The sequence below is a fragment of the Nestor notabilis genome, unplaced genomic scaffold, assembly GCF_000696875.1.
Source record: "Nestor notabilis isolate BGI_N333 unplaced genomic scaffold, ASM69687v1 scaffold8782, whole genome shotgun sequence".
Classification (NCBI taxonomy): domain Eukaryota; kingdom Metazoa; phylum Chordata; class Aves; order Psittaciformes; family Psittacidae; genus Nestor; species Nestor notabilis.
In genome coordinates, this window is record NW_009918921.1 from 74,366 (window position 1) to 101,660 (window position 27,295).

The window sequence follows — 27,295 nt, forward strand, 5'->3', positions numbered from 1 at the left end:
TTAATTTTTGTTATTGTCAATGAGAAACATGCTGTCATCAATCAGTTATGGTACTCGAGTTCATCCTTAAATATTCAATAGGAGTCTAATGTTCTGTTTCTAAAAATAAATCCAGGTTTTAAGTTCTGTTACAAACACAAGATGCATCCATAGGAATTTATTGAAGAGGATTTAAGTACACTTGAGAGAATTTATTTAGAAATAATTAACAATTAATAATAGATAAATCGTTAAAAAACCCCACCCTCTGAAAACATAAAGTGTCTACCTCATGCTTCAATCCAAGAATATGCTGAGAAATGTGTGGAAAAGCTGTCTGGTTTTGATGAAGCATCTTACAAAGTGAGCCACAAAAGACATGAATGGGAGGGTATCTAAGCAAGGACTTAGCTGTTGTGCTGCAAAGCTGTCAAGGTTACGAAGCAGCCTGGACCTATAACATAGGGATTATCTGGATCACAAGGCTGGATACATTGGCACTTGTTCATGAATGTATTTGGAAAGTATGAAAAAATATTACGGAGCTCTTGCACCGTAGTGTAATTGAGAGTAGCAAAATATGTGGGGAGGGTGCAAAATCGTTTCTGATTGTGGTTTTCTGTTCAGTGTGAGGCTTTCAAGTTTCTCTAGAAAAGAAATTGATACAAGCTTCACTGCAGGCTGTTAGGTGTTAATCACTAATGTGTTTGTGGTTTGAATTAACTGCATACCAAAAATCCAGCTACGTTTTACAGATTACTATGAGTATAACATATAGCAAAGAAAGAAACAGGTCTCTGCTTCAAAAACAAGCCTTTCTACTTAATTTGCATTGAAGACTCAGAGATTACTGGAATGGATTCTTTTGGGGTTTTTTCTCCCGTAAGTGAAATTACAGTAGCTGCTCAGAATCTTAGTCTAAACAGCAAGTTTTTCTTGCATGTGGAAGTAATTTCTGTGGCTCATTTTGTATTTGTGCCAGTTGCTGTAGTGTAAACCTGGTTAGGGTTCTTGGCATGGACAAGTAAATAAGGATCATCATGTAGTGCTTTAAACTGCTTTTCTTATTGCCTGATCTTTTTCTTTGTCCATAATTCACAGGTACCACTTCCAGTAGCAATACAATGGTAGCTCCCACAGATGGCAACCCTGACAGTAAACATATAAAAGACAATATTGAAGAGAAGTGAGTATCCCTTCAAAGAGCAGAGTTTGTGTAATGTATTTGTGCAAGATCAAATAGGGATTTCATTATTGTGCTCAAGAGTGAGAACAACTTATGTATAATGGTAACAAATATTTTAATGTACTTGAATGTTAATGAAAATGAGCTAACAGAAATATAATTTATAGTGGACTATGTCCTTGAATCCTCTTAATCTGACATTGCTATAGAAGGTGTGTCTTACACACATAAGATGCTTTGGCATCATATTGATTGTCCTTGTAAATTGAAATAGTTTTGCTTAACACTTAGTTTTGCTGAAGTTAATTTTTGTCACAGAATGCCAGTTACTAGTGGTGCTTTATTTGTTCCTGCAGTTATGTACATCTAGACATCTACAGCGGGTTGAACAGTAACTTAAACCGCCAGCACCACAGACTAGAGTCTCGCTACAGCAGCAGCTCTGGAGGATCATATGAAGAGGAAAAAAGTAAGACTTCTATTTAAAAATATTTCTGTGGATAGGAAACAACATTTTCACAAATTAATACTTTCGCTGGAGGTTTTGGATTGTGAGGAAATGGGCATATCAATGGGTTTTGCATGAACCTGTTAATACGGGTGTTTTGCATTCCTCAGTCTTAGTACTGCTATTGCAATGTAGAAAATATTTGATTACAATAGGATGTGCAAGGAAGATAATACACTTTCTTTCCTTCCCTCGTCCTCTGGAGTGAGTTGTGACCATCTTCACAAACTGTTACATGCGTAGCTTTAGGAGAATCATCCTTATGCTTCTTTTTAAAACTGTGTCCAACTATTACTGTTTACGGCTGGTTCCCCCTCCTCCACCCTCCCAGATCTCAGCATTTCAAGAATTTAAAAATACTTCTTTAAAAGACTGTATCATACAGAAACATACTATAACTTCTTTTCTCGTTTCATTATCTATTGTGTTAGGTGATTCAATGCCTCTGTATTCAAACTGGCGGTTGAAGGTGATGGAGCACAATCAAGGAGAGCCTCTGCCTTTTCCACCTTCTGGAGGCTGCTGGTCACCACTAGTGGATTACTTGCCTGAAACTTCTCCTCCGGGCATGTCTCTTCACAGGTAACTCTTAACAATGCTGATGGCAATTCATTATGTTTTAATTTGTGTTGCACAAATACAGGAATTAAAATGCGGTAGATGTAAGGAGAGTAGATAGTACGTTTGTTTTCTGCGGTTTTACTCATGGGTCTAGCAGTTTAAGATTTCTCAGCCTTTTCAGTTGGAGTACTAAAGTTTGTCTATCTTTATTGCAAGCATTCTTCTATATGATACAACTTTGTGGATCTTTATAGATGAAGAAAGAATACTGGTTAGCAGCATATTAGGCTTTTCGCAGCTCTTCATAAAGTTCCTGTTATATTCTTCTAACAAGTAATTTCTTGTCTTTTAGATGCAATATAGCAGTGATCCTTTTGACTGACTTGATAGTTGACCACAGTGTAAAGGTGGAATGGGGAGGATACTTGCATCTTTTGCTTCATGCAATTTTTATAGGTAACTAAGTTCTTACAGAAATATGTCTAGTAATTTAGGAATTGTAGCTATTTATGTAGCTGTTCTTTTCCACATTTAATTTAATATTTGCCATTGTATTGAAACCTCATTAATTTGTTAATATTTACAATATTTTGAAGAATTCAACGAAAGATCTTTCAGCTTGATTAATATGAATATAATTGAGAGGGGTTTGGAGTTGTTTGAAGGCACTTTTCTGTTGGAGTCACTTTTACCTTTCATAGAAGACACAGTAAAATTCAGATTTTTTTTCTGTTTCTCTGTGTAGTGATTTTCATACAGAGCACAGATTAGGTTCTTACTGCTGTGCGAGAAATGAGAGAATCTGTTAATGTTTGTAAAACTGTATGCTTTTGTTTTGCAGTTTGAATACTGCTATTTTTTAAATAATTTATTCAGCATGTCATTGGAATGTAATAAAGCTTTTCCATTTTCCTTTTGTATTAGGTTTTGACCATTGTCACCCCGAAGTCTATGAGCATTGTAAACGACTGCTTTTGCATCTACTGATAGTGATGGGATCTGGCAGTAATGTCCAGTCTGTTGCTTCTGTCCTGCTCAGAAACAGAGAGTTCAATGAGTCCAGGGTGCTCACTGTCAAGCAAACTACGCATTTAGATTATACCTTCACAGGTATGCTTTAGATTAAGTGTTGTTTGTTAAAATTACATGGAAGGCTGTATTTTCTTGCAGGCAGTATTAAAATTTCTGTTATTTGTAGTATTTTATCAGCCCTTGATATTAAAAATAATTTCTTCCGATTTAAAGTAAGTCAAATAGAATATGGTTCACGTAAGCGCTTTGTGCCCTGTCATTGGAGTAGGGAGCACAGTTAAATGATTAAACAGTAGGGGAAACCACAGAGGGAGCTCTGTGTTTTGGATCTGCAATAAGGCAGCTTTTATGATGCCCTTGAAAATAAAACCCCAGATGATGATCTCTCGTACTTGTTTATAGCACCTTTAAATTTCTGACTTTTGTCAGCTGTTCATAGGCTGTCAGAATACTCTTTTGAGATACTGCCTTTTAATGTTCACCATAGCATTTTGATATTGTAATTATACAGGAAACTATATCTTTTCTATGTATCTGTTTATGAAAGGAAAATTTTTATGGTGTGAGCCTACTGTAGTTTTTAAAGAAATGTGAAATAGTTAATTTTTTTTAAATCTAGTGTTTCATATTATTTCAGTAGGTGGCAGCATATTGCTATGCAAACTGGGTTTGTTCATGTCAAAAGTGGTTTTGTCACTTAACAGAAAATCTGTTTTGTGAACTTGATATTCATAGCAATGAGGAATTAAAAAGTGGGCATAATGGAACGATTCTTTCATGTAGACCAGTTTGCAGAATTTTATGGTGCACCTGTATGGTGATCTATACAAACTATTCTATTCCTAATCTAATTCCTACCCAAAAGGGTAAATAGTCTAAACATGACACAGTATTTTGCTATTATTAAATCAGAAATATCTGATAGAAAGTAGAATAAGATCAGCATCAAACATTTCCAGCTGGTGATTAAGATAAGGTGATTACAGGTTTGCATGCCTACCACAAGGTCAGAAAAGCTGATGTTAAATTATACTTGAGCCAGCTAATACCCAGTCCAAACCCTGTGGCTCTGTAGAGGGAAAATTTGTAGTAGATGTCAGGGAGTATCAAGCTTATGAACAATAGTTGCAGTCAGAGGTTTGTAACCAACTTTTCTGTGCCTGTTTACTTTCTCCCAGCACATCTTAGATAGATAGAGGTGTAATGTGAGGGGTTACTGCAATTGCATTTTGTTGCCACATGGTTCTTTACATGGAGAGAAAAAAATGTACAGCAGAAGATTAACTTTGCACAGCTGGAGGGGCTCTGCTTAGAGTTGATTCACTAGCTAATACTTGGTGTTCACTGATATAAAGTACTATCAGTTGCACTGGACTGAGTTTTAACAAAAAAAAATAAAATTGGGAAGTAGATTATCTAATTTATCTCAAGTTATGAAGGTGAGATGCCTCAGAAGCCAATGAGCTGGCATATAACCAATACAAAATCAAACATAATTCCGTGGTTTTAAAAAAGGAACTAGTAGTTCCTTATTAAGGGTCCAGTTATGTGAAGACTTTGTATATATCTGGCTTATTGATTTCATTGCATCCGTTAAATTATTCTCATTATGTTAGCTAAATTACTGATTTTTTGGTTTAGAGGGCTATTTTTTTCTTTTTGCATATTTAGTATTAATTGTTAACTTCAGAGCGCATAATCATCTTGTTTTTATTTCAGCAGGTGTTAATGATTTTATACCTGATTACCAGCCCTCCCCAATGACAGACTCAGGGCTTAGTTCAAGTTCTACCTCTTCTAGCATCAGTTTAGGAAATGCAAGTGCTGCCATTTCTCAGCTGCACACCACAATCCTCAACGAGGTTGACATTTCAGTAGAGCTGGATGAAAAAGTGAAAACTCTCATAGAATTTATTACCTCAAGGTAAGATACCAATTTTCACTTTTGTCAAGGCATGTGTTTTGTGAAAATATGACAAAATCTTTTATTATTTAGCATCGTGTTGTCTAATTTTGTCCCTCTTTTAAAACCAGTAAGAGACAGCTTAATCCTGAAGTGTTTTTATGTAATACAGCCTATGAACAACTGTAACTTTCCAACAATTTCAGAGAATTTTGGCCACCCTTTTGTGTCCTGAGTTTTCAGAAGTCTTTTGCCATGTTCTATGCAGGTCTGTTACTTTGACTTGCCACAGTTTATAGAATTCCCTTTTCCATCTAAAGGATTAGGGTTGGAATACGTAAAGTGATTAGGGAGCTGCAAGATTTGTGTGGATTTCATGGATTGCCCAGTGGGAAAGAGCTGGCTATTTGGAAACCATGAATCTGTGGCAAAGAACATCTGTAAAACTATCAACACTTGTGCAGTTTGTATGATAGTTTATATAAAGCTTTTAAGATTGTGTAGATCTGAAATCCCACCTGTTTCTCAGAACTTTTGGTTACTTATGATTTGCATCAGCCTAAATGTAGAATAGTGTGGTGTATTGATGCGAGGAAAATGGGAAGAAAGGTGGTTAAGAAGTGCGTAATGGTGTTAGTTGTACTGGTTTGTTGTTAGGTAAGTAAGTATTATCTAACAGAGAACGCCTCTTCCTAAACTTAACATTGTTACTTCAGTTGGATCTAATGTATTGCTTTTCACCTTGTCTTAACTTCTTGCATATTTTTATATAATACTGTGCAGTTGTCAAACTTCATCCCAATTTGTGCCTGCAGTTCTGAATAGTTTCTTTGATGCAGTAAGTAGTAGATTCTTTTGCAGTTAACTTTAAGATTAAAATAACATTTAAATAATATTACTGTCAAAGACTATGTTTTATATTCTGTTATGTTTATTCTATTTTTATATTTCTAGGAAAAGAGGCCCACTTTGGAACCATGAAGATGTTTCAGCCAAGAACCCTAATATAAAGAGCGCTGAACAGTTAACTGTATTTTTAAAGCATGTGGTGTCTATATTTAAACAGTCTAGCTCAGGTACGTTAGAAAAGAGTCAATGCATGATAGAATGTCCAAGACTGCAAACTAAGTTAAGTTTTTTGAATGCCTGTACATTTACAGGTTATCTATAAAATCAGTCTAGTTGGTCACTTCCTGCTTCTAAATAACAGATTTTTCTTGTGTATTGCACACTTGGTTCATGTTTCTGTTACGACAGATTTAAATATAATTTTTCAGGAATGAGATCATGGAATCATAGAATCAACTAGGTTGGAAAAGGCCTTTAAGATCATAAAATACCTTATTAGTTTATTGTGGACCCTTAATATTCAAATCATAAACATTTTATCTCTAGAAGTACTTCAGATGTTAACTCTTATGGAGTACAAGTTTACATGCCAGAAGGATGTTTGAAAGTAATACTCCTTGAGAAAATTATTTTGGCAATATACTCTTAAATTCAAGTGGTTTTGGGGATTTTTTTATGATGCGTTGTGTTGCTTGAGCATTTATTTGCTTTTATAGGAGGATTTCAATTGGAACACCGTCTCAGTGAAGTTGCTTTGCAAACTGCGCTTTCATGTTCCTCTCGACATTATGCTGGGAGGTCCTTTCAGATTTTCAGGGCTCTGAAGCAGCCTCTTACTGCATCTACACTTTCTGATGTTCTCTCCAGACTAGTAGAAACTGTTGGAGATGCAGGAGAAGAAGCTCAGGTATTTTAATTTTTCCCCCCACTGTATTAGAAAGTCTGGCTAAATGACATACTTTCAGTTTTATTTTAATGACAGGCAAATTTAAAAGCATTTTTTTATTCAGTTGCTCCTTATTTTTAAATAAAGATATTTCAAATATCAAAATGGTTTTAATCATGGCACTTTCTGAATTTTCACCAAATTAAATGATGAAAAGATGAGGTGTGCACATTCTTTCCTACAGCAATAGGAACTTGCAGAGAGTTTGATACATGTTTCCTGAAATCACCTTCTTTTTCATAGTTACAGAATCCTGAGATCAGCTGTATAAAAAGTAATTTGATTTTCTTTTGTAACATAACCTGATCAAGTGTGAACAAACATCCAACTTAGTGTTATTATACGTCTGGAGAAGTGGATCTAATCGTTTAATATTGCAAAATGACAGTCTAAATGACTCCGTCCTTGAAGTCCATCCTTAGAAATAATGCAAACCAGACTGAATTCTGTGAATATTTAGAAAAATTGTGTCTTCCCCTGTCTTGAAGCTATAATGCTGATTTGATCTGTCTCATCAGGATTATGTTCTAATTGAAGCATAAAATAATAATTCAGCTATTGATACTGATCTCATACTTTTATGTTACTACCCAGTAGATTTGCTGCGATTTTCCATGTGCATATTGCATCATTTATAATGACTTGTGGCTTTCCCCAGGGTTTTGTCATAGAACTGCTTCTGACCTTAGAGTCTGCTATTGATACATTGGCTGAAACCATGAAGCATTATGATCTGCTTTCTGCCCTTTCTCAGTGAGTTCTTTTATTAGTCAAACTGCATTACACGTTTTTATACATTTGAATTATTAAAGATTTGTCTTACAAATGTAAGGAGTAATTTCTTGTCTTCACCAGAATAGTTGTATCGCTATAGCAAAATTGCTTGCTTTTATCATTCTGTCTCGAGCAAAACTCCTAAGAATATAAATGTTCTGAAAAGGATCTCCGCTACCTTTCCACCTTACCCTGCTCAACAATTTTAAAATTAAAAAAAAAAGGTGTTCCAGGTTTTCTTATGGCTCAATTCTGAAATGTTGTCAGTTCTTCTGTGACTTCTCAAAAATAAAGGCACTGAGTACATTTAGTACTTCATTTTTACATCAAGCCCTAGTGGCCTTGATTAGTAGTGTAATTTCTTGGGGGCCTTATTTTTTCCCCATGTGTGTAATGAAGGTAATACCACCAATCTTCAAAAGACAATTTTAGATAATTTAAAGTTCACAGATGAAAACTTGTATACTGCAATAAATACCGTTATTCCAGTGTTAATACAGAAGAGATTTCTTCAGTTACAGCAAATGCTAGACTCAGGTTAGCTGTCCATATATGAGGGAAGTGTAATTGCGTAGTCTGAGTCATTTTTGTGTCTCATTACAGTCTGAGTGGTTAACTCAGTGACTTTTTTTCAAACTGAAAAAAAAAAAAAAATCCCTAAATGTACATTGCTTGAATTCATGACAAAATGGTTGAAAATGTTGAGATTTCTAGGAATATATTCTGTTTCTCAGTATCAGAACTGGAAGGTGTTGGGCTTTCTAGGTCTGATTCTTCAGATAAAATATAAGGTAATAAGTAAATAATTTATTAATTCATTTCTCTACCACATATATAAGTAAGTTGGAATGCTACATCTTCATTCACAGATCATCTTTTACATGCTATAGGCCATTTTTTCGTATTTTACTGAATTGTTACGTAATTATTATGGTATTCTGGGATTGCAACAAATAGATTTGGTAGCAGAGATAACAGGATGCTACAGTCTTGTTCTTATTGCTGTAAGGATATTTTAGTGTTATAGATAAATTCTGTATTTTCATATAATAGTCTTACAGTGGTGAAGTGTTCACTGTATGTGTAAATGTGCAATTAGGGTAGCATCTTTCTCCTTTCTTCCCTCTTTCTAAACTGTATGTTGTTAAAGTATTTTGCATGGAATAATACATGATACTGATTTTTATTCTAGAACCTCATACCATGATTCTGTAATGGGGAACAAGTATGCAGCTAATAGGAAAAGCACTGGACAGATAAACCTAAGCACAAGTCCCATTAATAGTGGCAATTGTTTGGGATACTACAGCAATACAAGGAGTAATTCTTTAAGACTGAATTTAATCAGTGAGCGGAGAGGCGACCGTCGGCGGAGCAACACACTGGATATAATGGATGGAAGGATAAATCATGGTGGAAGTTTGGCCAGGACTAGAAGCCTTTCCTCCCTGAGAGAGGGAGGGATGTATGATGTGCAGCCCACTACTGACCCTGTCAACTTGATGGCCACCATATTTTGGATTGCAGCTTCGTTGCTGGAGTCAGATTATGAGTATGAATACCTTTTGGCTCTCAAGCTGCTCAACAAGCTTCTTATTCACTTGCCTCTGGATAAATCAGAGAGTCGGGAAAAGATAGAAAAGGTGCAGAGTAAACTGAAATGGAATAACTTTCCAGGCCTTCAGCAGCTTTTCCTAAAAGGCTTTACTTCGGCATCTACGCAAGAAATGACAGTTCATCTCCTCAGTAAACTCATCACAATTTCCAGGCATGCTCTGGTGGATCCGTCTCAGTTAGCAGGTATCTTTAGTAGGTGTATGTGTAATGAAAATTTGTTTTTTCATCAAAATCAGTAGTAATTATGCATTTGCCTTAAAAAAAAAAATCCCCTCAGTTAAATGCTTTTTGCAGTTATCACTATTACAGTGCTAGATAGCAGGAATACATTGCAGACTATAATTACCTGCCAAGAAATACTGCATGTATTGACTATTAACTTTAAACTTGCTTACAAGTGAGTTTTAGGAGCACATGTATTATTTTTCATGATTTTGTGCTAACTAGCTCAATTAATACTATTTCAGACTTCTAGAAACAATGTGACCGTACTGCCTAAAGCTATCCAGTTTCCTGATAGTTTCACTTGATTGGTCTGATGATGATTTTGTTTTCATCTTATGCATATTTATGCCTAACACAGACACATTTATGTACATTCTACATACATATGCACTTAGGTACATGAATGTGTGTTTATGTATCTGTGTGAATGTATGTGTCATGCTATAAGGGTTCTTAAATACCAGGTAACTCCACGTTAAATTAAGTCATATTAAAAATCTTTGGGGCTTATGTAACTGTGTTTATGTATGTGTTTAGGATTTCCCCTAAACATCTTGTGCCTACTTCCTCATCTGATCCAACATTTTGATAACCCAACTCAGTTTTGTAAAGAAACAGCTGACAGGATAGCAAAGGTATGTAAAATGATGCTTAGAGAAGTATACAGGACTTTATATCGGCATTGTTTCTGTATTTTTCTACTCTTTTATAATTGTGCCTTATTCTAATAGTAATACAGAAATAACTGTAAAAAGTCATATGTTAAAGATGGGATCCAGTCCTAATTTACATAGTTGGACCTCATACCAACCGTTGGGTTTCTCTTTGTCAATGAAAAAGCATATTTAGCTTATTTGATAAAATTGGGATGTAAAGTACAAATTTCCTTATTAATGATATCAGTTACTTTTTCGTACCTTGTCTAATTTTTTCAGCTTGTAATTTTAAATGTAAATCAGTTTTTAAGCAATCTTCCTAATTTACTAATGAGAAGGAACTGATTCTTACCTTTTGGACTGGAGAAGAAAAGATAGTATGTTCTTTAGTGTCTGTTAAAGCTGTACGTGATACACACCAACAATCTCCAGCCAGGTTGGTGGTATGCTGGCCTGACAGGTCGTATTGTAAGGAAGACTGTGGAAAGGGGGAGTAAGTGTTGTCTATCATAGGAGGTGCAGTTGTAGCCTTCTTGCTGCCCAAACTGTGGTACATAAATGACTTACCTGTGCACAAGCTGCGTCAAAGGACTACATGACTGATCTCAATCCAGAAATTCTTGCTGTCCCTTAAATACTTGTACTGCTAGCTAGGGACACTAGTTGAGTGGTAGATAAACTTGGAGCATGGACTCCACAATATCAAAATTTAACAGAAACTGTAGGTGTTGCTTATGTGATTAGTTCAATTTCCATTATTAGAAAAACAGAGTGCAATCTGGGAAAAGTGCAGAGTGACTTGTGAATGCTTAGGTTAAACAATTGCCATTTGTAATATAATTAAATATGCTTTTTGCTTTTCAGGTTTGTGCAGAGGAGAAATCACCCACTCTTGCCAATCTGGCTCATATGATGAGTTTATACAGCACACACAGTTATTCCAGAGACTGTTCTAACTGGATTAATGTAGTATGTAGATATTTGCATGACTCTTTCTCAGATGCCACATTTAACCTCGTAACTTATCTTGCAGAGGTAAGTTTTTAATAATGAGTATCTCATGTTAACAGTCTGTGATCTACACTTGCATTTGCTCATTACCAGTTCCTTATTTATCATGGTCCTGAATATTGGTGGGGAAAAAAGCCCACCTTCCATGGTGAAAGAATAATATGAAAATATTCTAGGATACAGTAAAAGGATGATCACTGCCGTTTTGGAGTGCAAAAATTTAAATATACCTAGAAATTATAATCCCTCTAATGAAAGATCCCTTTTCATGATACTGGTGTTTTGTAGTCGCTATTTATATTCTGTGCTATGTGAATAAAATGTGGACACTGTCTTGGCTTCAGTGTAATATACTCGGCACAAATTTTAAGAGACCCTTTTTTAGACAAGTACACATTTAAAGATGACCTTGTCATAATTTAAACTTACAAATCATTTTTTTTAAGTATTGCATTGTATATAATCAAAGCTAATTTCAATTGTAGAATTCAGTACATTAGTCTGCCAACAATTCATACAGCAAAACAGTTACTATCTTTAAAAAAGTACCTTGTGTGAAAAGCTTGTAGATTTGTCTTTGAAGTATGTAACTTCAAACTGATGAAGGTATTTTTTGAAATATTTGTACATTCTCATGGATGACTTTATATGCCCTTATTTTGTTTGTAAGATTGTGTGTACCAGCCTTCTTTAATGCAAAGATGTAATTGTCTTTCACTCAGCTTTGAGATTTTGAATTTGTATGAACGCTTCTAAACAGAACAGCGAGAAGTGTTTCATTATGAGGTGCTTTAGATCTGTGCTAACCAATAGTCAAAGTTCAGGGGAGGAAGAACTGAATTAGGACAGAGAGTATTGTTCTGATTTTTAATGCTAAAACAAAGTTCTGAAAAACATGAAGTGGTACACTTGGGTTTCTTAAAGGGGGAAATAAATATATGTGGAAGTTGGCTATATTGTAGTGTTTGTTTTCACTTCCTGCTACCATGGAAGGCCCTAATTAAATTCTGTATTTTAAATTTTTTTTTTTTTTTTAGCTATTAGAGAAAGGGTTATCCAGTATGCAACAGTCCTTACTGCAGATCATTTACAGTCTTCTGAGTCATATTGACCTATCCACAGCACCAGTGAAGCAGTTTAATTTGGAAATCATAAAAGTTATTGGTAAATATGTTCAGGTAGGTACTGTGAAAAACTGTAAAAGCCTTTCTCTTATTATCAAAGGTGGCGGTGAAATTACACTTGAATTTTTGTGGGGATTAATTTATTTCAGGCATAAAAATGGCTGTTTAAGGTCAGATTTCATAGTATTTTTTTTTTATCCTATGTACTTAATTCATGTATTTGTCCAATTTGAGATACGTCTTGTGGGACAAGTGTACATGGGTGAATGTGCATCTATTTGCAGATACAGGCAACTGCCACATATGTAGTTAGAGGACATGATCCTTCAACTATTAAAATGCAAGGAAAGCTTTACTGCCAAATACTGCGCAAATGTTTTCTTTAAATGTAGATGTTTTCAAAATGAAGTTTTACAGTTAAATACATATTTAAATCACTTTCACCGGTATATCTGTGAGGAACATTAAGGTGCACCTTAGTGAATTTGAGTGCTTTTTTTATTGAAGTCCCCAAAAGATGAACAACAGTGTTTTGCCGTGGGTAGTTTGATCTGTTGTACTTGGAACACAATTTACTGAAAATCTATTTCACAGAAGAAAGTCTAGCATCTTGCTGTAAGATTTTATGAAAATGCCTGCAGCGTAAAACCATTTCAGTGCACAACATTCTTTTTATTTCTTCCCTTCGCCCCCCCTTTTTCCTGAATTCCATTATTGCCAAATGTATTTCAGTCAAGTGGTTCAATCATAATTAACCAGGAAGAGTAGTGTTCCCTGGATGTTTTGTTATTGATGGATATGTACTTTCGATATTGTGCTCCTGTCAGAGTGCATTAGGCAAAATGGAATGATTAGCATTAACTATAGTTTTCATGGCCTGAGAGCTGCTTGCTTCACATCTAACCTTTATTTGAGCTTTCGATGCAAGCCCACACTACCATGGAATCTCATCTTAATTAGATGTTGGCTATTAAAATAATGGTACTAGTGAAAAAAATATTCCAGAGAAGCCTATGTATTTTTGGTATGATAAAACATCTTCCTATAAATGACAAAAAAAGATCATAAATGAACATACTTAAATTTGGTGCTACTAGCCTGACGTTTTTAGTCTTTTGCAGTCACAGTGCATCTTAAATTAATTTAAGTTGCTACAGGATGGTTCAGGTTTGAGACTTCTTTCTTATATTTATGGTGCACAGAAACTCAGGAGATTATTGAAGACTTATTACCTACAGAGAAGCATATACTTCTTAGACCCTTGAAAGTGGTGTTTAACAAACATGATATTCTAATTAAAAAAAAAAAAACAAACAGGCAGGTATCCTGCTAATTTCAAAAACTGGAAGATTTAAGTTTCAGGTAGAATGTAACATTTTCAGGAGTGTAAATCTTAACCCTCCCAAGCTGCTGCTTTTGATGTAAGTCTCTTCTGTGATTTCCTCCACAATTTCTGTAGTTGAAACTGCTGAATTATTTACATTACTATTAACCATTTTTTTCAAGGAGAGTGCACTCAAATCGGGCTCTGCCTCTTATGTTCTCATACTTGTGCCCTGGCTGTTTTAAGCACTGACTAGTTTGATACGACATAAAAACCTTGTAAATGTTTTTGCCTTTTTTTTTTTTTTTTTTTTGGTTTGGTTTGGTTTGGTTTGGTTTTTTTAAGCTTTTTGAAATACATAAGGAAATATAAAGCACAAAATATTTTTGACTGTTTCAAATTCAGTTTACTCTGCCCATAAGTGTAAAATAATTAAAGATGCTGGGAGGTGGAGGTGGTTTTGCTTTTAAATGATGTTAGTTTTTATCTTCTGGGGCATGAAAGGCAGATACTTCAGGCAATGGTAATAAGCATAGTGTAAATGCAGGGAGCCAGGGACATAGAGTCTGGTGTGACTGGCACGGGGACCTGGAGCTAGTGGCTGCCTGGCCTCACCTGACCACCCACCATGGAGTGACATGGTACCTTGCTGCTGCCTTCCTTGGCACTTCAAGGTCCAAAGCTGCCCACCTGTGCTAGCACCTTGCAGCCACATGTAGAAGATTAGAGCTTTTGGTTTTGGGAATCTTGTGATGAATCAGTGTAAAATCCTACCATACGTTAAAAATGGCTGTCTTGTCTAAAGTGATTGTTTTGTGATTCGTGTATATTCTCTTTAGAGTCCATATTGGAAGGAAGCTCTTAATATTTTGAAATTGGTGGTGTCTCGGTCAGCAAGCCTTGTTGTACCTAATGATATCCCAAAGTCTTATGGAGGTGACATAGGTTCTCCTGAAATATCTTTCACGAAGATTTTTAATGTCTCCAAGGAGCTTCCTGGGAAGACCTTAGATTTTCATTTTGATATATCAGAGGTAATTACTATATTTAAATTCCATTGCAATAATGTCTTTCTCTTGCAAACTCAGATTTGTTCTTTTAGCCTTCTACATTTGTATATTTTAAAATACATATAATTGTTAAGAATGGCAGACATTGAAGTTTCACATACATGTAATTAAGAGTCATACTGAAAGATAATCTTTGAATACTTTTGTTGTGTTTTTGCCTTTTTCCCCTCTTCGAACTTCTGAAGAGTTAATTACTAAAAGTCAGTGGGATTATTCTCAAGGATATTTCAGCTGTGTCATAGAGCAAGCTAATGCAGCTGGCTGCTGCTTGCAGCTGAACATTCCAGGCTTTCATCAAATGAAGGGTTGTGTGTTCAAGGGCTGAGAGGATTAAAACCCTGTACTGCGGTTCTGGTGTGAGGGGGAGAAAGTTTAGAGGAGAGAGTAGGATACAGAATATAGGAACCTCAGTGTAAGATGAATGGCACTGGAGAAAATCCTGTAGTTGAAAAAGAACACCCCTACCCCCCAGTTCGGGTTCATTAGAACTGAAGATGATACAGCTGATACTAATTCTATGTCTGAAAATGGGAGTGTAGCCGAATGACTGCAGTGTAATATAAGGATGTCAGAATTGTAGTACTGTTAATCAGAAGTAAGGGGTCCTGGTTGAAGCTGACCCTAGATAATGACTGGAGTTACAGGTGTCTTAAGAGCATTACTTAAGTTGGTAAGTGAATTCCTTACTGGAAGTTTCATTGCATGCGTATAATTGAGGGACAAGATGAATTCCCGCAGAGTTCACTGGAGTAGCATTTGCTGTCATAGGGGCTGAATTTGCTGCTTGGTTCTCAAAAGAGTATGTGTTAGTTGCTTGCCTGTGAAAACTAGTTTTTCATAGTGTGTTTAAAAAACTATAACTGGATTGTCAGCATAAAATTTGCATAATTCAAAAAACCACAAGTGGACAGAATGGCAGCCTACTGCACAGGGTAGACTTACTCAGCTTTGTATTTCCCAGCGTACCAGTGCTCGGTGGATTAGGCAGAGGTTTCATAGAATGCTTAAAAAGAAACAGACAAGCCATCCTACGTTTTATGTAATACTAAATTCTGAGATCAAATGTGCAGTCTTTACTGATACAGATTTGCATTTTGAGAAAGAATTTGTCATCTTTGATATAGACACCAATTATTGGGAATAAGTATGGTGATCAACACAGTGCAGCTGGTAGAAATGGGAAGCCAAAAGTCATTGCTGTCACCCGCAGCACTTCTTCAACTTCATCAGGCTCCAATTCAAATGCATTAGTTCCTGTCAGCTGGAAGAGACCACAGCTATCTCAGGTACATTGTCTTCAACACACTATACATACACTACCAACAATGTTTATGAATGTATAAAAAAATTGTTGAAGTCTAATTTGAAGTCTATATTGTGTCATAGCAAAACAGTAAATGAATATAGCATAAACTAAAAGCTAATACTGGTGAAAAGAAAAAATAGTCGGATTATTTTTAGTGGATGTCAGCATGTGAGATGACTAGTTAAAATGCAGATGTTCTACATTTTAACGTCCAGCAGATGCCTTGCTATGTGATTTTCTTTCGTATATTTTTCAGAGAAGAACTAGGGAGAAGCTAATGAATGTGCTTTCTCTGTGTGGTCCAGAATCTGGTCTTCCCAAGAATCCTTCAGTAAGTGATGATGGTGGTTTGTTCTGGTTTTTAAATTCCAGTAGTGAGAATGCTGTTGTGTTTTCAGGTATTGGTGAAGTTATGAAGAGCAGTTTTTGACAAATTGGTTTTGGCTCAACAATTCACAAATCCAATTTGAAGAATTAGAAGGAGATGGAATCATAAGTAATGAATTTTTCCTCAAGAAGTCCAGTGGGCACCGCCCTTTATTAGATATGTTTCAAAACACTATTTAAGTTCAGCCAAAACTAACGTTGCTGTCTCAGTGAATGGACCATAGGCGAGGTCTGTATGTTTTAAGACAAAGTAACTACTAGGATTTATTCTTAATTTTTATCTTACGTGGTTATCAAAAGAAGGTTTTTTAAAAGTCTTTGGACTGAAGCTCAGATCTTTCCTCTCCAAATTAGATTAATTGACTATTAAGGAACTCAGTTGATCAGACTAATCCTTAATACTTTTTCACAGAAGAGCAAGACTACACTGCTGCTCCAGAACAGTGTGTTTGAGGCTGCATATATGAATTTTAATTGTCTTGGCTAGAAGAGAGAAATGAACTAGGTCTCCCCTGTTCTAAGTAAATCTTTATTTAGCCCATTACAAATAAGATGCACTTTAGAGAGAGGGGGCAGCAATTGGTGAGGACTGCAAGGAGGTTGATGCTGTATTGAAAATACCATAGAATCCATTGAAAATAACCAGTGGATAACATGCATTCAAACTAACATCGGCATCAGTAGGAGCAGTAGTCTTAACTATTAAATAAACTAGGCTGATGGTGTTACTTCTGCATATGGCACAGAGAAGACCCCCACTGGTATACTAACCTTAACAGCGGTGATGACGTAAGAGCTTTTTAAAATAAAGTTGAGTAGCCTAGTTTTTATTTCTATTTCTACCCACATCTGCAGGTTGTGTTTTCTTCTAATGAGGACTTGGAAGTTGGAGATCAACAAACTAGTCTTATTTCAACAACAGAAGAAGTGATTCAAGAGGAGGAAGTGGCTGTAGAAGACAATACCAGTGAACAACAATTTGGAGTTTTTAAAGACTTTGACTTTTTAGATGTTGAATTGGAAGATGCAGAGGTGAGACCTTGGGATTTCTTCTGTGTATTTCCATTTGAGAACATTTTAAAAATAAGGTTATGTTGGTGCAATGCTAAGGAATTGGCAGCTTTTCTAACTAATCCAGTTGGAAAGAATTTATGATGTGATTGAACTCAACTTGAATGATAAAGAAACCTGTGTCACAAACTTTGCAGTGTTAAGTTGTTGCAAGTTGTTGGGTCTTTTTGAGGGGGAGAGTTGGAATTTTTTAGGAGGAGTTAAGTGACTTAATCTGAAAGTGAAGTGGTAAGATAGTATAAACCAATGACAGGAGGAACACCTGGGTATCACACAGCTGAAAATTTAATCATGGAACAGTATGTTAAGAAAATTGCATTATCTTTGTTCCTCATGTGTTTCTGCATTTTGAAAACATGAAGAATAGCTTTTGAAGTTACAAACTGTATGATACACTATTTCATTATATGATTGACTCGGTCACCATAATTGCTTGCATTGACTTTTACATTATATCTGGCTTGTCGCAGTTCTTACATTTCCTCCATTTCTCCTCTCAAAAAAAGAGGGAGGAGAAGTAAAACAAAAGTAAATATTGAGAAATAGTAAAGATTCTGTTAACAATTCTTACTTGCTTCGGATAAATAAAAGGCTTCAGACCAGAATTTGCTGAAGCTGACTGTAAAAGGACTGGGGAGAAGAAATCAAGTACTTTGAGATTTCTTTCAGTGTTTTTATTACAGTCTATACAAAATAACTGCATTAGTAATGGAGACCCTTGCAGGTTATGAGTCAACAAGCTGCTAAGAATATCTGCCTATCTAAACTCTAAGATTGTTCTTCTCATTAATCTATCCCTTCTTATAAAATCTTGCTTTTTTCCCCCCTAATGCTTAAGTTTTATCTCACTTTCCTTCCTGTGTATTGCTTCACTTCAGCCAATACTTGTATCTTCTAGGAAAAGTATAGGCTTGTTATAGTCTTTTGCATATATGTGACTTACGCACTATACAGATACAATTTTGTATAATCAATGGAAGTACTCTTTGGCAGTTCAGAATCAGCTCAGTAGTAGTATAGCATTATTTTAACACTAGATGGGGCTTTGCAGGTAGGATGCCAAAAGTCAAAAACATTGCCAAACCAAGTTAATCTTTAACTTCATTTTCTGTATTATTTTACTAGCAGATCATGATGAAGAAGAGACATTTTCTTTCTCATTACTTGCCTGTATGCAACATGTAGTGCTATAGTTGGGGGTGAAAAAAAAAAGGAAAAAGAAAGAGCACAGATTGTTCAAATTTAGGGCATTACATATAAATTGTGCACTTTATCTAAGAGCTGCCTAGTTTTACTGCAGAAATGCAGATTGTTCTTTGTTGCTAAGAACTAAATGTCAACAATATGTACTGGGGCTTTTACATTAAAATGTGAGTAATATTCAGCTTAAACATAAGTGCTTCAGGCCACAGTAGTAGTACTTTATTGTAGTTGGGGTTCTTTTGTGTTGCTGTAACTTTTTACCTTTTTTTTGGAGCAAAACGAATCACTAAGAGAGAAAGAGGCTACAAAATGTTAAGTTTGCTTTGCATATTTAACACATCCTAATGATCTCTTAAGTCACCACAAGTGGTATTCTGTCAGAGCAGTTTTGGAACCCATACTTGAACATTTGGGGCTAGATATGGTATTTTAGTAACTGTCTCTAGACCGGCAAAGTGACCTTATCAGGTTTTCCATCTGTAGATTAATTGTTGAAGGTTGATAAAGTGCATGAGAAAGTCAAAGACAGTTTGTTCTTGTGAATTAAAACAATAGTGGTTTTAATATATGGATTTCACTTACTGTGTTGGATGTTTGAAACCCAAGTATCCCAGCTTTAAACTGTGCAAACAGAAAAGATCAAGCTTTTGGTGTTTAGTGTGTATTTCATAAAACTGACACAAGGTAGCTGGTGAAACAGTTAATGAAGACATGGGTTTTTCTACAACCTGTATATAATTAATGTTGATGGTGCTTTGTCAATTGGATGTGGTCAGTTTAGATTCATGTGTGTTAGTTAATGAATTTCATCTAATGTTTGTTGAAACAGTTGCTTTACATGTTATGCTAGAGAAATGTATCATAAGCATGCTGGTTTTAATGTTTTGTCGTCAGTTTGTTTATTTTTTCAGTCAATCTCCCATTAGAAAGAGAAATTATTTTAAATACTAGCTTTTTGATCAAAGCTTTTTTTCAGAGCTTGAATCAGTCTTTTACTGTTGGCAAATCTTATGTAATAAAACATTTTTCCCTGGTTCTAGAGTATCTTTAAGTGTTTGTCCTCGTTCTTTCTAATTATATGTGTTTTCCTTTTTGCTAACCAGGAGCTGCAGGTAAGTTGCAGCCTGGTGCCCTGGCTTGTTCTTCTGTTGTTGTCTGTGGTGTGTTTGTACTTTCTAGTCAGATATATAAATTTGATACTAATATAGTTCTAGATTATATATTGGGTTACTTTCCAAGAAGATACTGAAAAGACTTCTAGTTCATTTGCCATATATTTTATCTACGAACGTCATTTAACAAGGTATTTAAATAAAACTAAAGGGCTGATTGAAACTCTGTTCATAATGCATTCAGTACTTGTGTTGTCTTGGTTGCGTTTGTGTATTAATTTTATTACATTGAAATTTGTACAGACATATGGGTGAAAACTTTTTTTATTACAGGGTGAGAGCATGGACAACTTCAACTGGGGTGTTCGCAGGCGCTCTCTCGACAGTATTGACAAAGGAGACACACCATCTCTTCAAGAATGTCAGTACTCTGGTAGCACACCCAGCTTGAACTTGACCAACCAGGAAGATACTGACGAGTCTTCAGAAGAGGAAGCAGCCCTGACTGCAAGTCAGATACTGTCTCGTTCACAGATGGTAAGTTATTTTTCTGTGAAAGGAATCTTAGAACTTCAGCTTTCACTTGCGCATTTTATGAATAAGTGTGACTCACACCTTCAGCCTAAGTGAATTAAAGGGGAACTAAATTGATGTGGCTAAACTTTGCTTGCCAACATCAAAGAAGTGAAAGAGTCCCTTTACCACATTAGTGGTACATAACAGGTTTATAGTTGAAGTACAGCTTTAATTTTTTCTGTGTGTGTGTCTTTATACTTACTATATTTGTTTCAGTATAAGTGCAAGATTGCATGTGTTACATGCAGTGTTTCATATAAAGTTTGTGTCTTTGTGGATTCCTAAAAAAATCCCAAATTACTAAATAAGAACAAGAGCAGTAAGTGATCCTGTGGGAGCCTCAGTTGTGTTTAACCACTGAAATTGCTAATTTAATTATGGATTTTGAAGCATATGTGTACATGTAACAAGGGAAATGGAGAACACTGGCCCCTCAAAAGTCTCTTGCCATTGCATAAATGAAATTAGGAAAAAATTGACTGGATGTGGAGCAGCAGGGATAGTATGCCACTCTTCAGACTTCAGGCTAAGTTTGTACTAACGTTGCCCATATCAAAGAGCTCTGCGCTTCAGTGTTTTCAGTCCAGCATTTCACCACTGCCAAACACCTATAAACTAGAAAGGAACTAATTTTCTAGATTCTAAGGGTAACTTCACACATTAACTTTTTGAAATTAAATGTTACCAAAGTAGATGGGATGCTTCTAAGAATTTAGTGTAAAGGTGTTAAACTCATCATATGTAAACAAATTCAGATAGCTAACCATACTGAAACAGCCTATTTCAAAAGTAATGTGTTTTCCCTGTAATTTGTATGTTCAGTAAACTATGAATAATTTTATGTTTCTTTCTTTTCTATCTTAGTTAAACAGCGATTCTGCCATAGATGAAACAATATCAGACCATGCTGGTTTATCACTTCAGTCTCAGGATTCCACTAGCAGTGTGGGAACGGAAGATGTGCTTCAAATAAGAACTGAGACGCCAAGTTTGGAGGCTTCTCCTCTAGATAACTCTAGCAACCAGCTGCCTGAGGTGGGGAGAAATATGGGCTGGCGCATGGCTGATTTGGGCTTCTTCTAGTGTTTAATAGCAACTTTGGCTTTCTTTTCAATTGAATTTTCATCTGTTACACTGATTAGTTGATTTGCTTGTAATATTTCTAACCTGTTGGAATGTTCTTACAAGATGTTTCCTCAGCATGAAGACTGCTTGGGATGGACTGAGGGAACTTACCACAGGTTAAAAATATTCTTGAAGGGCTGATAATGATCATTTCATGGTGCAGAATGAGAACAGGCTGATGTTCAAGATGCTTTTACTTCATATGGTTGAAATCCTTCTTGAGCAACATTTTCTTTCAAATACTTTATTTCCCCCTTTTTTTTCTGCTTTCTGTGGGTTAATGTGATTGGTGCTATATGGGAGTAAAACCTCAGGCCAGCTGTGTTAGCAGTTGGTTCCATTTAATAATGCTTTAAAAAGGACCACAGATGCTAGTGGTATACTTTTTTGGAAAGGCCTGTGTGGACTGAGACAGATTTCAAGCTAATGGCTGCCTGCAAATCTGTGAGTACTCAAGTTTCTTGGTTTTTAAAATATTTTGAATAAATTAAAAAAAAAAAAAATTTAAATAAGGCTTTGATCTGCTACAATTCCTACAGTATTTAGCAGTTGTAGCTAAAACGTCAGTGTTTTTTCTTGAAGCAGCTTGGTTTAGGTAGACATTTTATCTATAAAATTACTGATGCTACTGGCAATCTTACTTTTATTTTACTAATCCCACCTGTGACAGAACATATATTTATATTGAGTTTCTCAGAATATTGGGCTATTTCTCTGTGTATTTGAATAACCTGTGCATGGTTTACACTTAAGAATGAGTCTTCAGCCAGCTTGGTTTAAACAGTCAACTGATTGATTCAAGTGACTGGGGTTTCTAAACAAAGGTTCTAGTCTACCTGTTTGCTACCTAGAAAGTCACTTTTATTAACAGGGATGCCACTCACCTAGCTAACATTTAATGAAGATAACTGTAAGAACAAAAGACATACTTGGAGAACAACAAAGGGAAAGTATGGGTGGTTTCTTGTGATAAAATCCTCATCTTCTAGAACTGTAATACTGTGACACTTATAAAGCATCTTTTTTCCACTTCTTGCATATTTTTGCATTAATATTATCTGTATGCTTTCTTCTAAAATGTTTGGTTACATTGCAATTGATAAATTGTCTCAAATTTGAGGGCATCTGTGGTTAGATTGGCAAACAAATCAGTCTTAGCGCTTCGTCTACTTGTCTACAACATGCATTTCTGTTCTAATAGAATTTTGGGTGAGGAAGAACACTTAGTCTGGAATATTTTATTTTTTTTTATGTCGAGATTTCAAACGAGAGAAGCAATAAATAAGCTAGGATAAAAGGGAGAGATGATATATAAGCTAGGATTACATAGAATGAAATTATGTAATTTGTCTCGTTTGCTTGTGGTACATTCTCAGCTGTAACTCATTTTTACATTTTCGTAGTTCTGTCTGAGACTGCCTTTATACTTGGATTCGCTGTTCTTCTGCAGCCCCCTTCATAAAATCACTATACTTCTGATAACCCAGATGAAAACATTCACTCAATAAAAGCAGCAACATCGTTAAAAATATTGAAAACATTTAAACTGGGCTGTAAAATAATTTCATGCCTAAGCAGCATCCAGAAAAAAATCGATATACATATTTAAAAAAAAAAAAAAAAGGCTGCAGGTGCATGTAAATGCAATCACTACATGTGATGCGTTCAGAGTTTATTTTGTGCATGTTAGAATGTGGGATTCAGTCAAATATGTTATCTTCAAGCAGAGTTCAAACACTCAAAACTTACCTCTACAAGAGTTAGCAGTCAAGTTGGATTTTGTTGCTAAAAGGGCTTTATGCCTCTTAATAGAATGAGCTTGAGAATATGCACACTGTCAACTCACTTTGGAAAAATTTTGAGGACAGAAAACCTTATTTTGTTCTGAATTCTTATACTGCACAACTCACAGCATAGTGCAGTTTTGGGGTTTTTTTTCTATGGTCATATACATAAACTCTTTCAACACAGACATTTCATTACATGCCATGCATCAACTATCAAAATGTTTTTAATATAAATCAATATCAAAATTTATCCAAGGTGATATAAAAAAAAGTGCCATTATTTAAAAATGTGTGTGTGTGTGTGCGCTAGTTAGATGCAGTTCATAGAATCAAGTTGGGTTCCTTGCTTCTCTTGTGGGCATACCGAAGATATAACAAGTAGATAGGTTACTTACTTGTATTTGACTGATTCCTAGCAATAGCATGTATTTTTACAAAAAGGACATTTCACATTCCAGCTGGAAATATACAGTGTAGCTTACAAGAATATTTTCAATTTTGTACAAAAAGTTTTACAAGCTTAAGTGTATGGAAGTTTATTACTAAAATGATTCTCTAATTTACTAATTTGCACTGTGGTTTTATGAGGGAATAATTTACTAGAAGTAATTTTCCTGGGATTCTGTGGAATTGACAACTATATAATATAAATGACGTTTTTAAGATCTTTAAAGAACATTCATGTTGGTAGTAAAGATACGCCCAAAGTTACACATCAAACCTCAGAAATCAGGAGTCATGGCACTATGAAGACTAACTCAACTGTAAATTTACTAGCTAGTAATTAGAACTTAAATATTTTCTAGAAGCATATCTCTCATATGTACATACCTGTCAGACATGATCAGTGCAACTGTATCATCTGTTAACATCTATAATAGAAATGGACCACTCCTTCCACCTGTATTATTTTGCTGCTGTGTAAAAGTGTCTTGTATTCCTGTGTGCCTTAGCTGCTCAGTGTGACAAAAATGCTGTTCTGTGCAATAAAATTCCAGATTTAACTTCCAGGCATTATAAGCGAGGTCACTAGCTGTGTCAAATGACAGCAGCGTCACATTGAAGATTACCATAGTCAAAGAGAGATACGGTTCAGATCACTGTGATAGAAAATTATATAATTCTCTTTAAAGCTGAATTGTCTTTTCCAGTATGTGTACAGTTACTTACCTGTCAGAGGATCTATTTAGACTGATGAAAGCCAGGAAGTGATATGTATGCTTAAAGGCTGTCCAAATGTTTGTTAATCAGTCTTGAATATGCCAGTAGAGGAAGACAAGCACACTTAAGAATGAAAATGTGTGATAATTTGTGCCTTTAGGAAATAGCAAGTACAAGAAAATACTATTCTTATTCTACAGAAAAATCCAGTAAAAGGTTTCAAATGAGTTTTATCATAAATTATCTAAATCTGAATTCCTCTATTCGATATAGCAATGTTAATAAGTATAATAATGCTAATGGAGGAAGAGGGAAGGGAGAAAGGGTCATTCTAATGTTACCTACCTGAGTTTAATCATTGTCTCTTTATAACTGTTAGTGATGGAAAGCCTAGATTTAGAGATTCAGGGTTAAACCCTTAAAGCTTCCCCTATTATTAACAGTAATTGCAAAATAATAAAAATCATGGAATGTCCTTTTTCCATTGGTTGTCTGTTACACTGTTGCTCAGTTATACTCTAGAACATTGTTAAAGTGGAGAGAGGAAAGGAGAAGAAATTTTCTGTACTGGTTCTGGACCACAAAGGCAAGCATGAGGCAGACAGTTTGGTCCTTACCTGGAAAAGTAAAATATGAAAGTCTTAGTTGTATTTGTTGTGATCTAATTATGTTTGAGGCTATTTGCAGGTATTTTTCTGGGAGTGTTCTCTTAACAGATTTAAGTGAGTATATTTGAGAAATTGTATTTGCTATAAATAAGAAGTCATATTCTAGAATATTAGTGTTAAGTAGAAGACTGCCTGTCTCGACTCCAGTAAAACTGTGTGAACAAGCCAAAGAGCTGAATGATTAAATATAAATGGATATTTGTAAACAATTTTTATAACTGTTACTTTACCATCATAAAAACTGATAAGAATAGGTAAGCCCCGACAATAAAAGTAAATAAAAGTATGTCTGATTCACAGGAATGCAGTTCAGCAGTAAGGGATGAACAGGTTAGCACTGCTAGTGAAGACACTGGGTCGTATCTACTACAAGAACAACAAGACTGTCTGGTCTGTCATGAATCTCTTGAGTTGGAAGAGACCACAGAATTGGCAGAGGCAACAGCTCCTGAGAGCTATTCTGAATCTGTCTGTGAAGAGGATGTTACTCTTGCTTTGAAAGAGCTAGATGAGAGATGTGAAGAAGAAGAAGCTGACTTCTCTGGTTTGTCTAGGTAAAGTTAATACTGTTTCTAAGAAACAAATTACATGTTAACAGTGCATGAGTCAAACAAAGTAGGCTTTCTTATGGTCGGGGGTTTTCCATGAATCCCATAATGCAAGCATCTAAAATGGTATTTTGCATATCAGAAGTAATGGTTGATTGTTTTTACTTGTTAAGGCAAATAAATTCAGTGCTTTGGTTAGCAGTTGTTTCTGGTAGAGGGAAAACAGCCATGCAGGAAAAGAAGAGACTTATGGAGTAAAAAAAATCTAGCACATTTCATCACCATCAATAGGATAAAAATAGAAAAGAGATCAGAGGATATTATAAAGCCTTTTCTTGGCAGTCACCAGCTGCAAGCAGTATGACATGCAAAAGGCCTTGAACTACTCTGAATTATGGCAGAACCTATTTTGACACCCAAAGATAGGGGAAAAAAATGGGTTTGGTTGGAGGGGGGTTTGGGTTGGGGTTGTTTTTTTTTGTTGTTGTTGGTTGGTTGGGGTTTTTTGTGATGTTTTGTTGTTTTTGTTTGTTTGTTTTTGTTTGTTTTGTTTCTGTTCTGTTTTGGGGGGTATTTGTGGGGTTTTGTTTTGTTTTAATCAAAGCTCCTGCAGGAGTCATACCAGTTCATCTTTGAATTTGCCCAAGGTTTATTTTCAGTGTTAAGGTTAATCAGTCTCTTGTATGTTTCTAAGACATTTTAAAGTAACGTAACATTTTTCCATTTTTTCATATGGAGAACAAAAGTAACTATTGAGAGGAAATGTTAGAATTAATCCTAGCTGATTGAGTCATGTTTAAAATGAAACCCTAAGTCTCTTGAAAGTAATGGTCTAAGAAGGAGGGAAAACAAACAAAAAACTGCAAACAAACAAATAAAAAAACAAACAGAACCCCCAAACCAACAAATGCAAAAACTAAACCAAATTCCAAATGGTTCATAGGCTTCTTCATGCTTAAAATTTGTTCAGAAGTTTAGACTGAATAATATATACACCTGCTGTCTATAGGAACATAATGTTCCTAATGTGTAACTGAATCATAGACTCATGGAATCATTAGTATTGGAAGGAACCTTAAAGATCATCCAGTTCCAAACCCACTGCCATGGGCAGGGACACCTTCCACTAGACCAGGTTGCTCAAAGCCAGCCTGGCCTTGAACACTGCCAGGGATGGGGTTTTAGTTTATTTGCACTAAGTGAACAAATTAAAAACTACACAGCTCTAGTTTGAAGAGCAACAGAGGTGATTGTTTATAGGGTTGATACACTAGTTAGAAAATACCTGAAAATCTTTTTGAAGCTTTGCTTACAGGTAGTATTCAGAAGGTTTGCATCTTAGATGTTGTGCTTGCTGCTGTTAAAATGAATGTGCCTAAAAACAGCACCCACACTTCTTGGTTAAGATGTGTTTAAGTCTTAATACATACTTGGTGCCTCTGTGAATAAGGTCGTTGAATGAGAAAAACGGTATGTGTTTAAAAAATTATTTTAATAAATTATCTGTGCTTGGAATTCTCTCCCACATATTTTTGCTGTGTAAGTATAATTATACAGGAAGTGTCAAAATGTGTCATTCCTTGTAA

The 27,295-nt window shown here is 35.4% G+C and overlaps 1 protein-coding gene across 1 annotated transcript in view; it reads left to right on the forward strand.

Annotated features, from left to right (window-relative positions):
• FRYL (FRY-like) overlaps nt 1-27,295 on the forward strand; it is a 95,469-nt gene that overhangs the window by 50,011 nt on the left and 18,163 nt on the right. The window contains exons 34-53 of the mRNA XM_010009986.1: nt 1,081-1,165; nt 1,522-1,634; nt 2,105-2,255; nt 2,587-2,690; nt 3,159-3,344; nt 4,986-5,190; nt 6,124-6,245; nt 6,735-6,925; nt 7,623-7,717; nt 8,931-9,538; nt 10,118-10,215; nt 11,101-11,271; nt 12,285-12,425; nt 14,535-14,729; nt 15,890-16,051; nt 16,328-16,402; nt 17,314-17,490; nt 20,178-20,381; nt 21,285-21,455; nt 25,462-25,715. Of these exons, the coding sequence (XP_010008288.1) occupies nt 1,081-1,165; nt 1,522-1,634; nt 2,105-2,255; nt 2,587-2,690; nt 3,159-3,344; nt 4,986-5,190; nt 6,124-6,245; nt 6,735-6,925; nt 7,623-7,717; nt 8,931-9,538; nt 10,118-10,215; nt 11,101-11,271; nt 12,285-12,425; nt 14,535-14,729; nt 15,890-16,051; nt 16,328-16,402; nt 17,314-17,490; nt 20,178-20,381; nt 21,285-21,455; nt 25,462-25,715 (3,508 nt within the window). The remainder of the gene's footprint in view (nt 1-1,080; nt 1,166-1,521; nt 1,635-2,104; nt 2,256-2,586; nt 2,691-3,158; nt 3,345-4,985; nt 5,191-6,123; nt 6,246-6,734; nt 6,926-7,622; nt 7,718-8,930; nt 9,539-10,117; nt 10,216-11,100; nt 11,272-12,284; nt 12,426-14,534; nt 14,730-15,889; nt 16,052-16,327; nt 16,403-17,313; nt 17,491-20,177; nt 20,382-21,284; nt 21,456-25,461; nt 25,716-27,295) is intronic.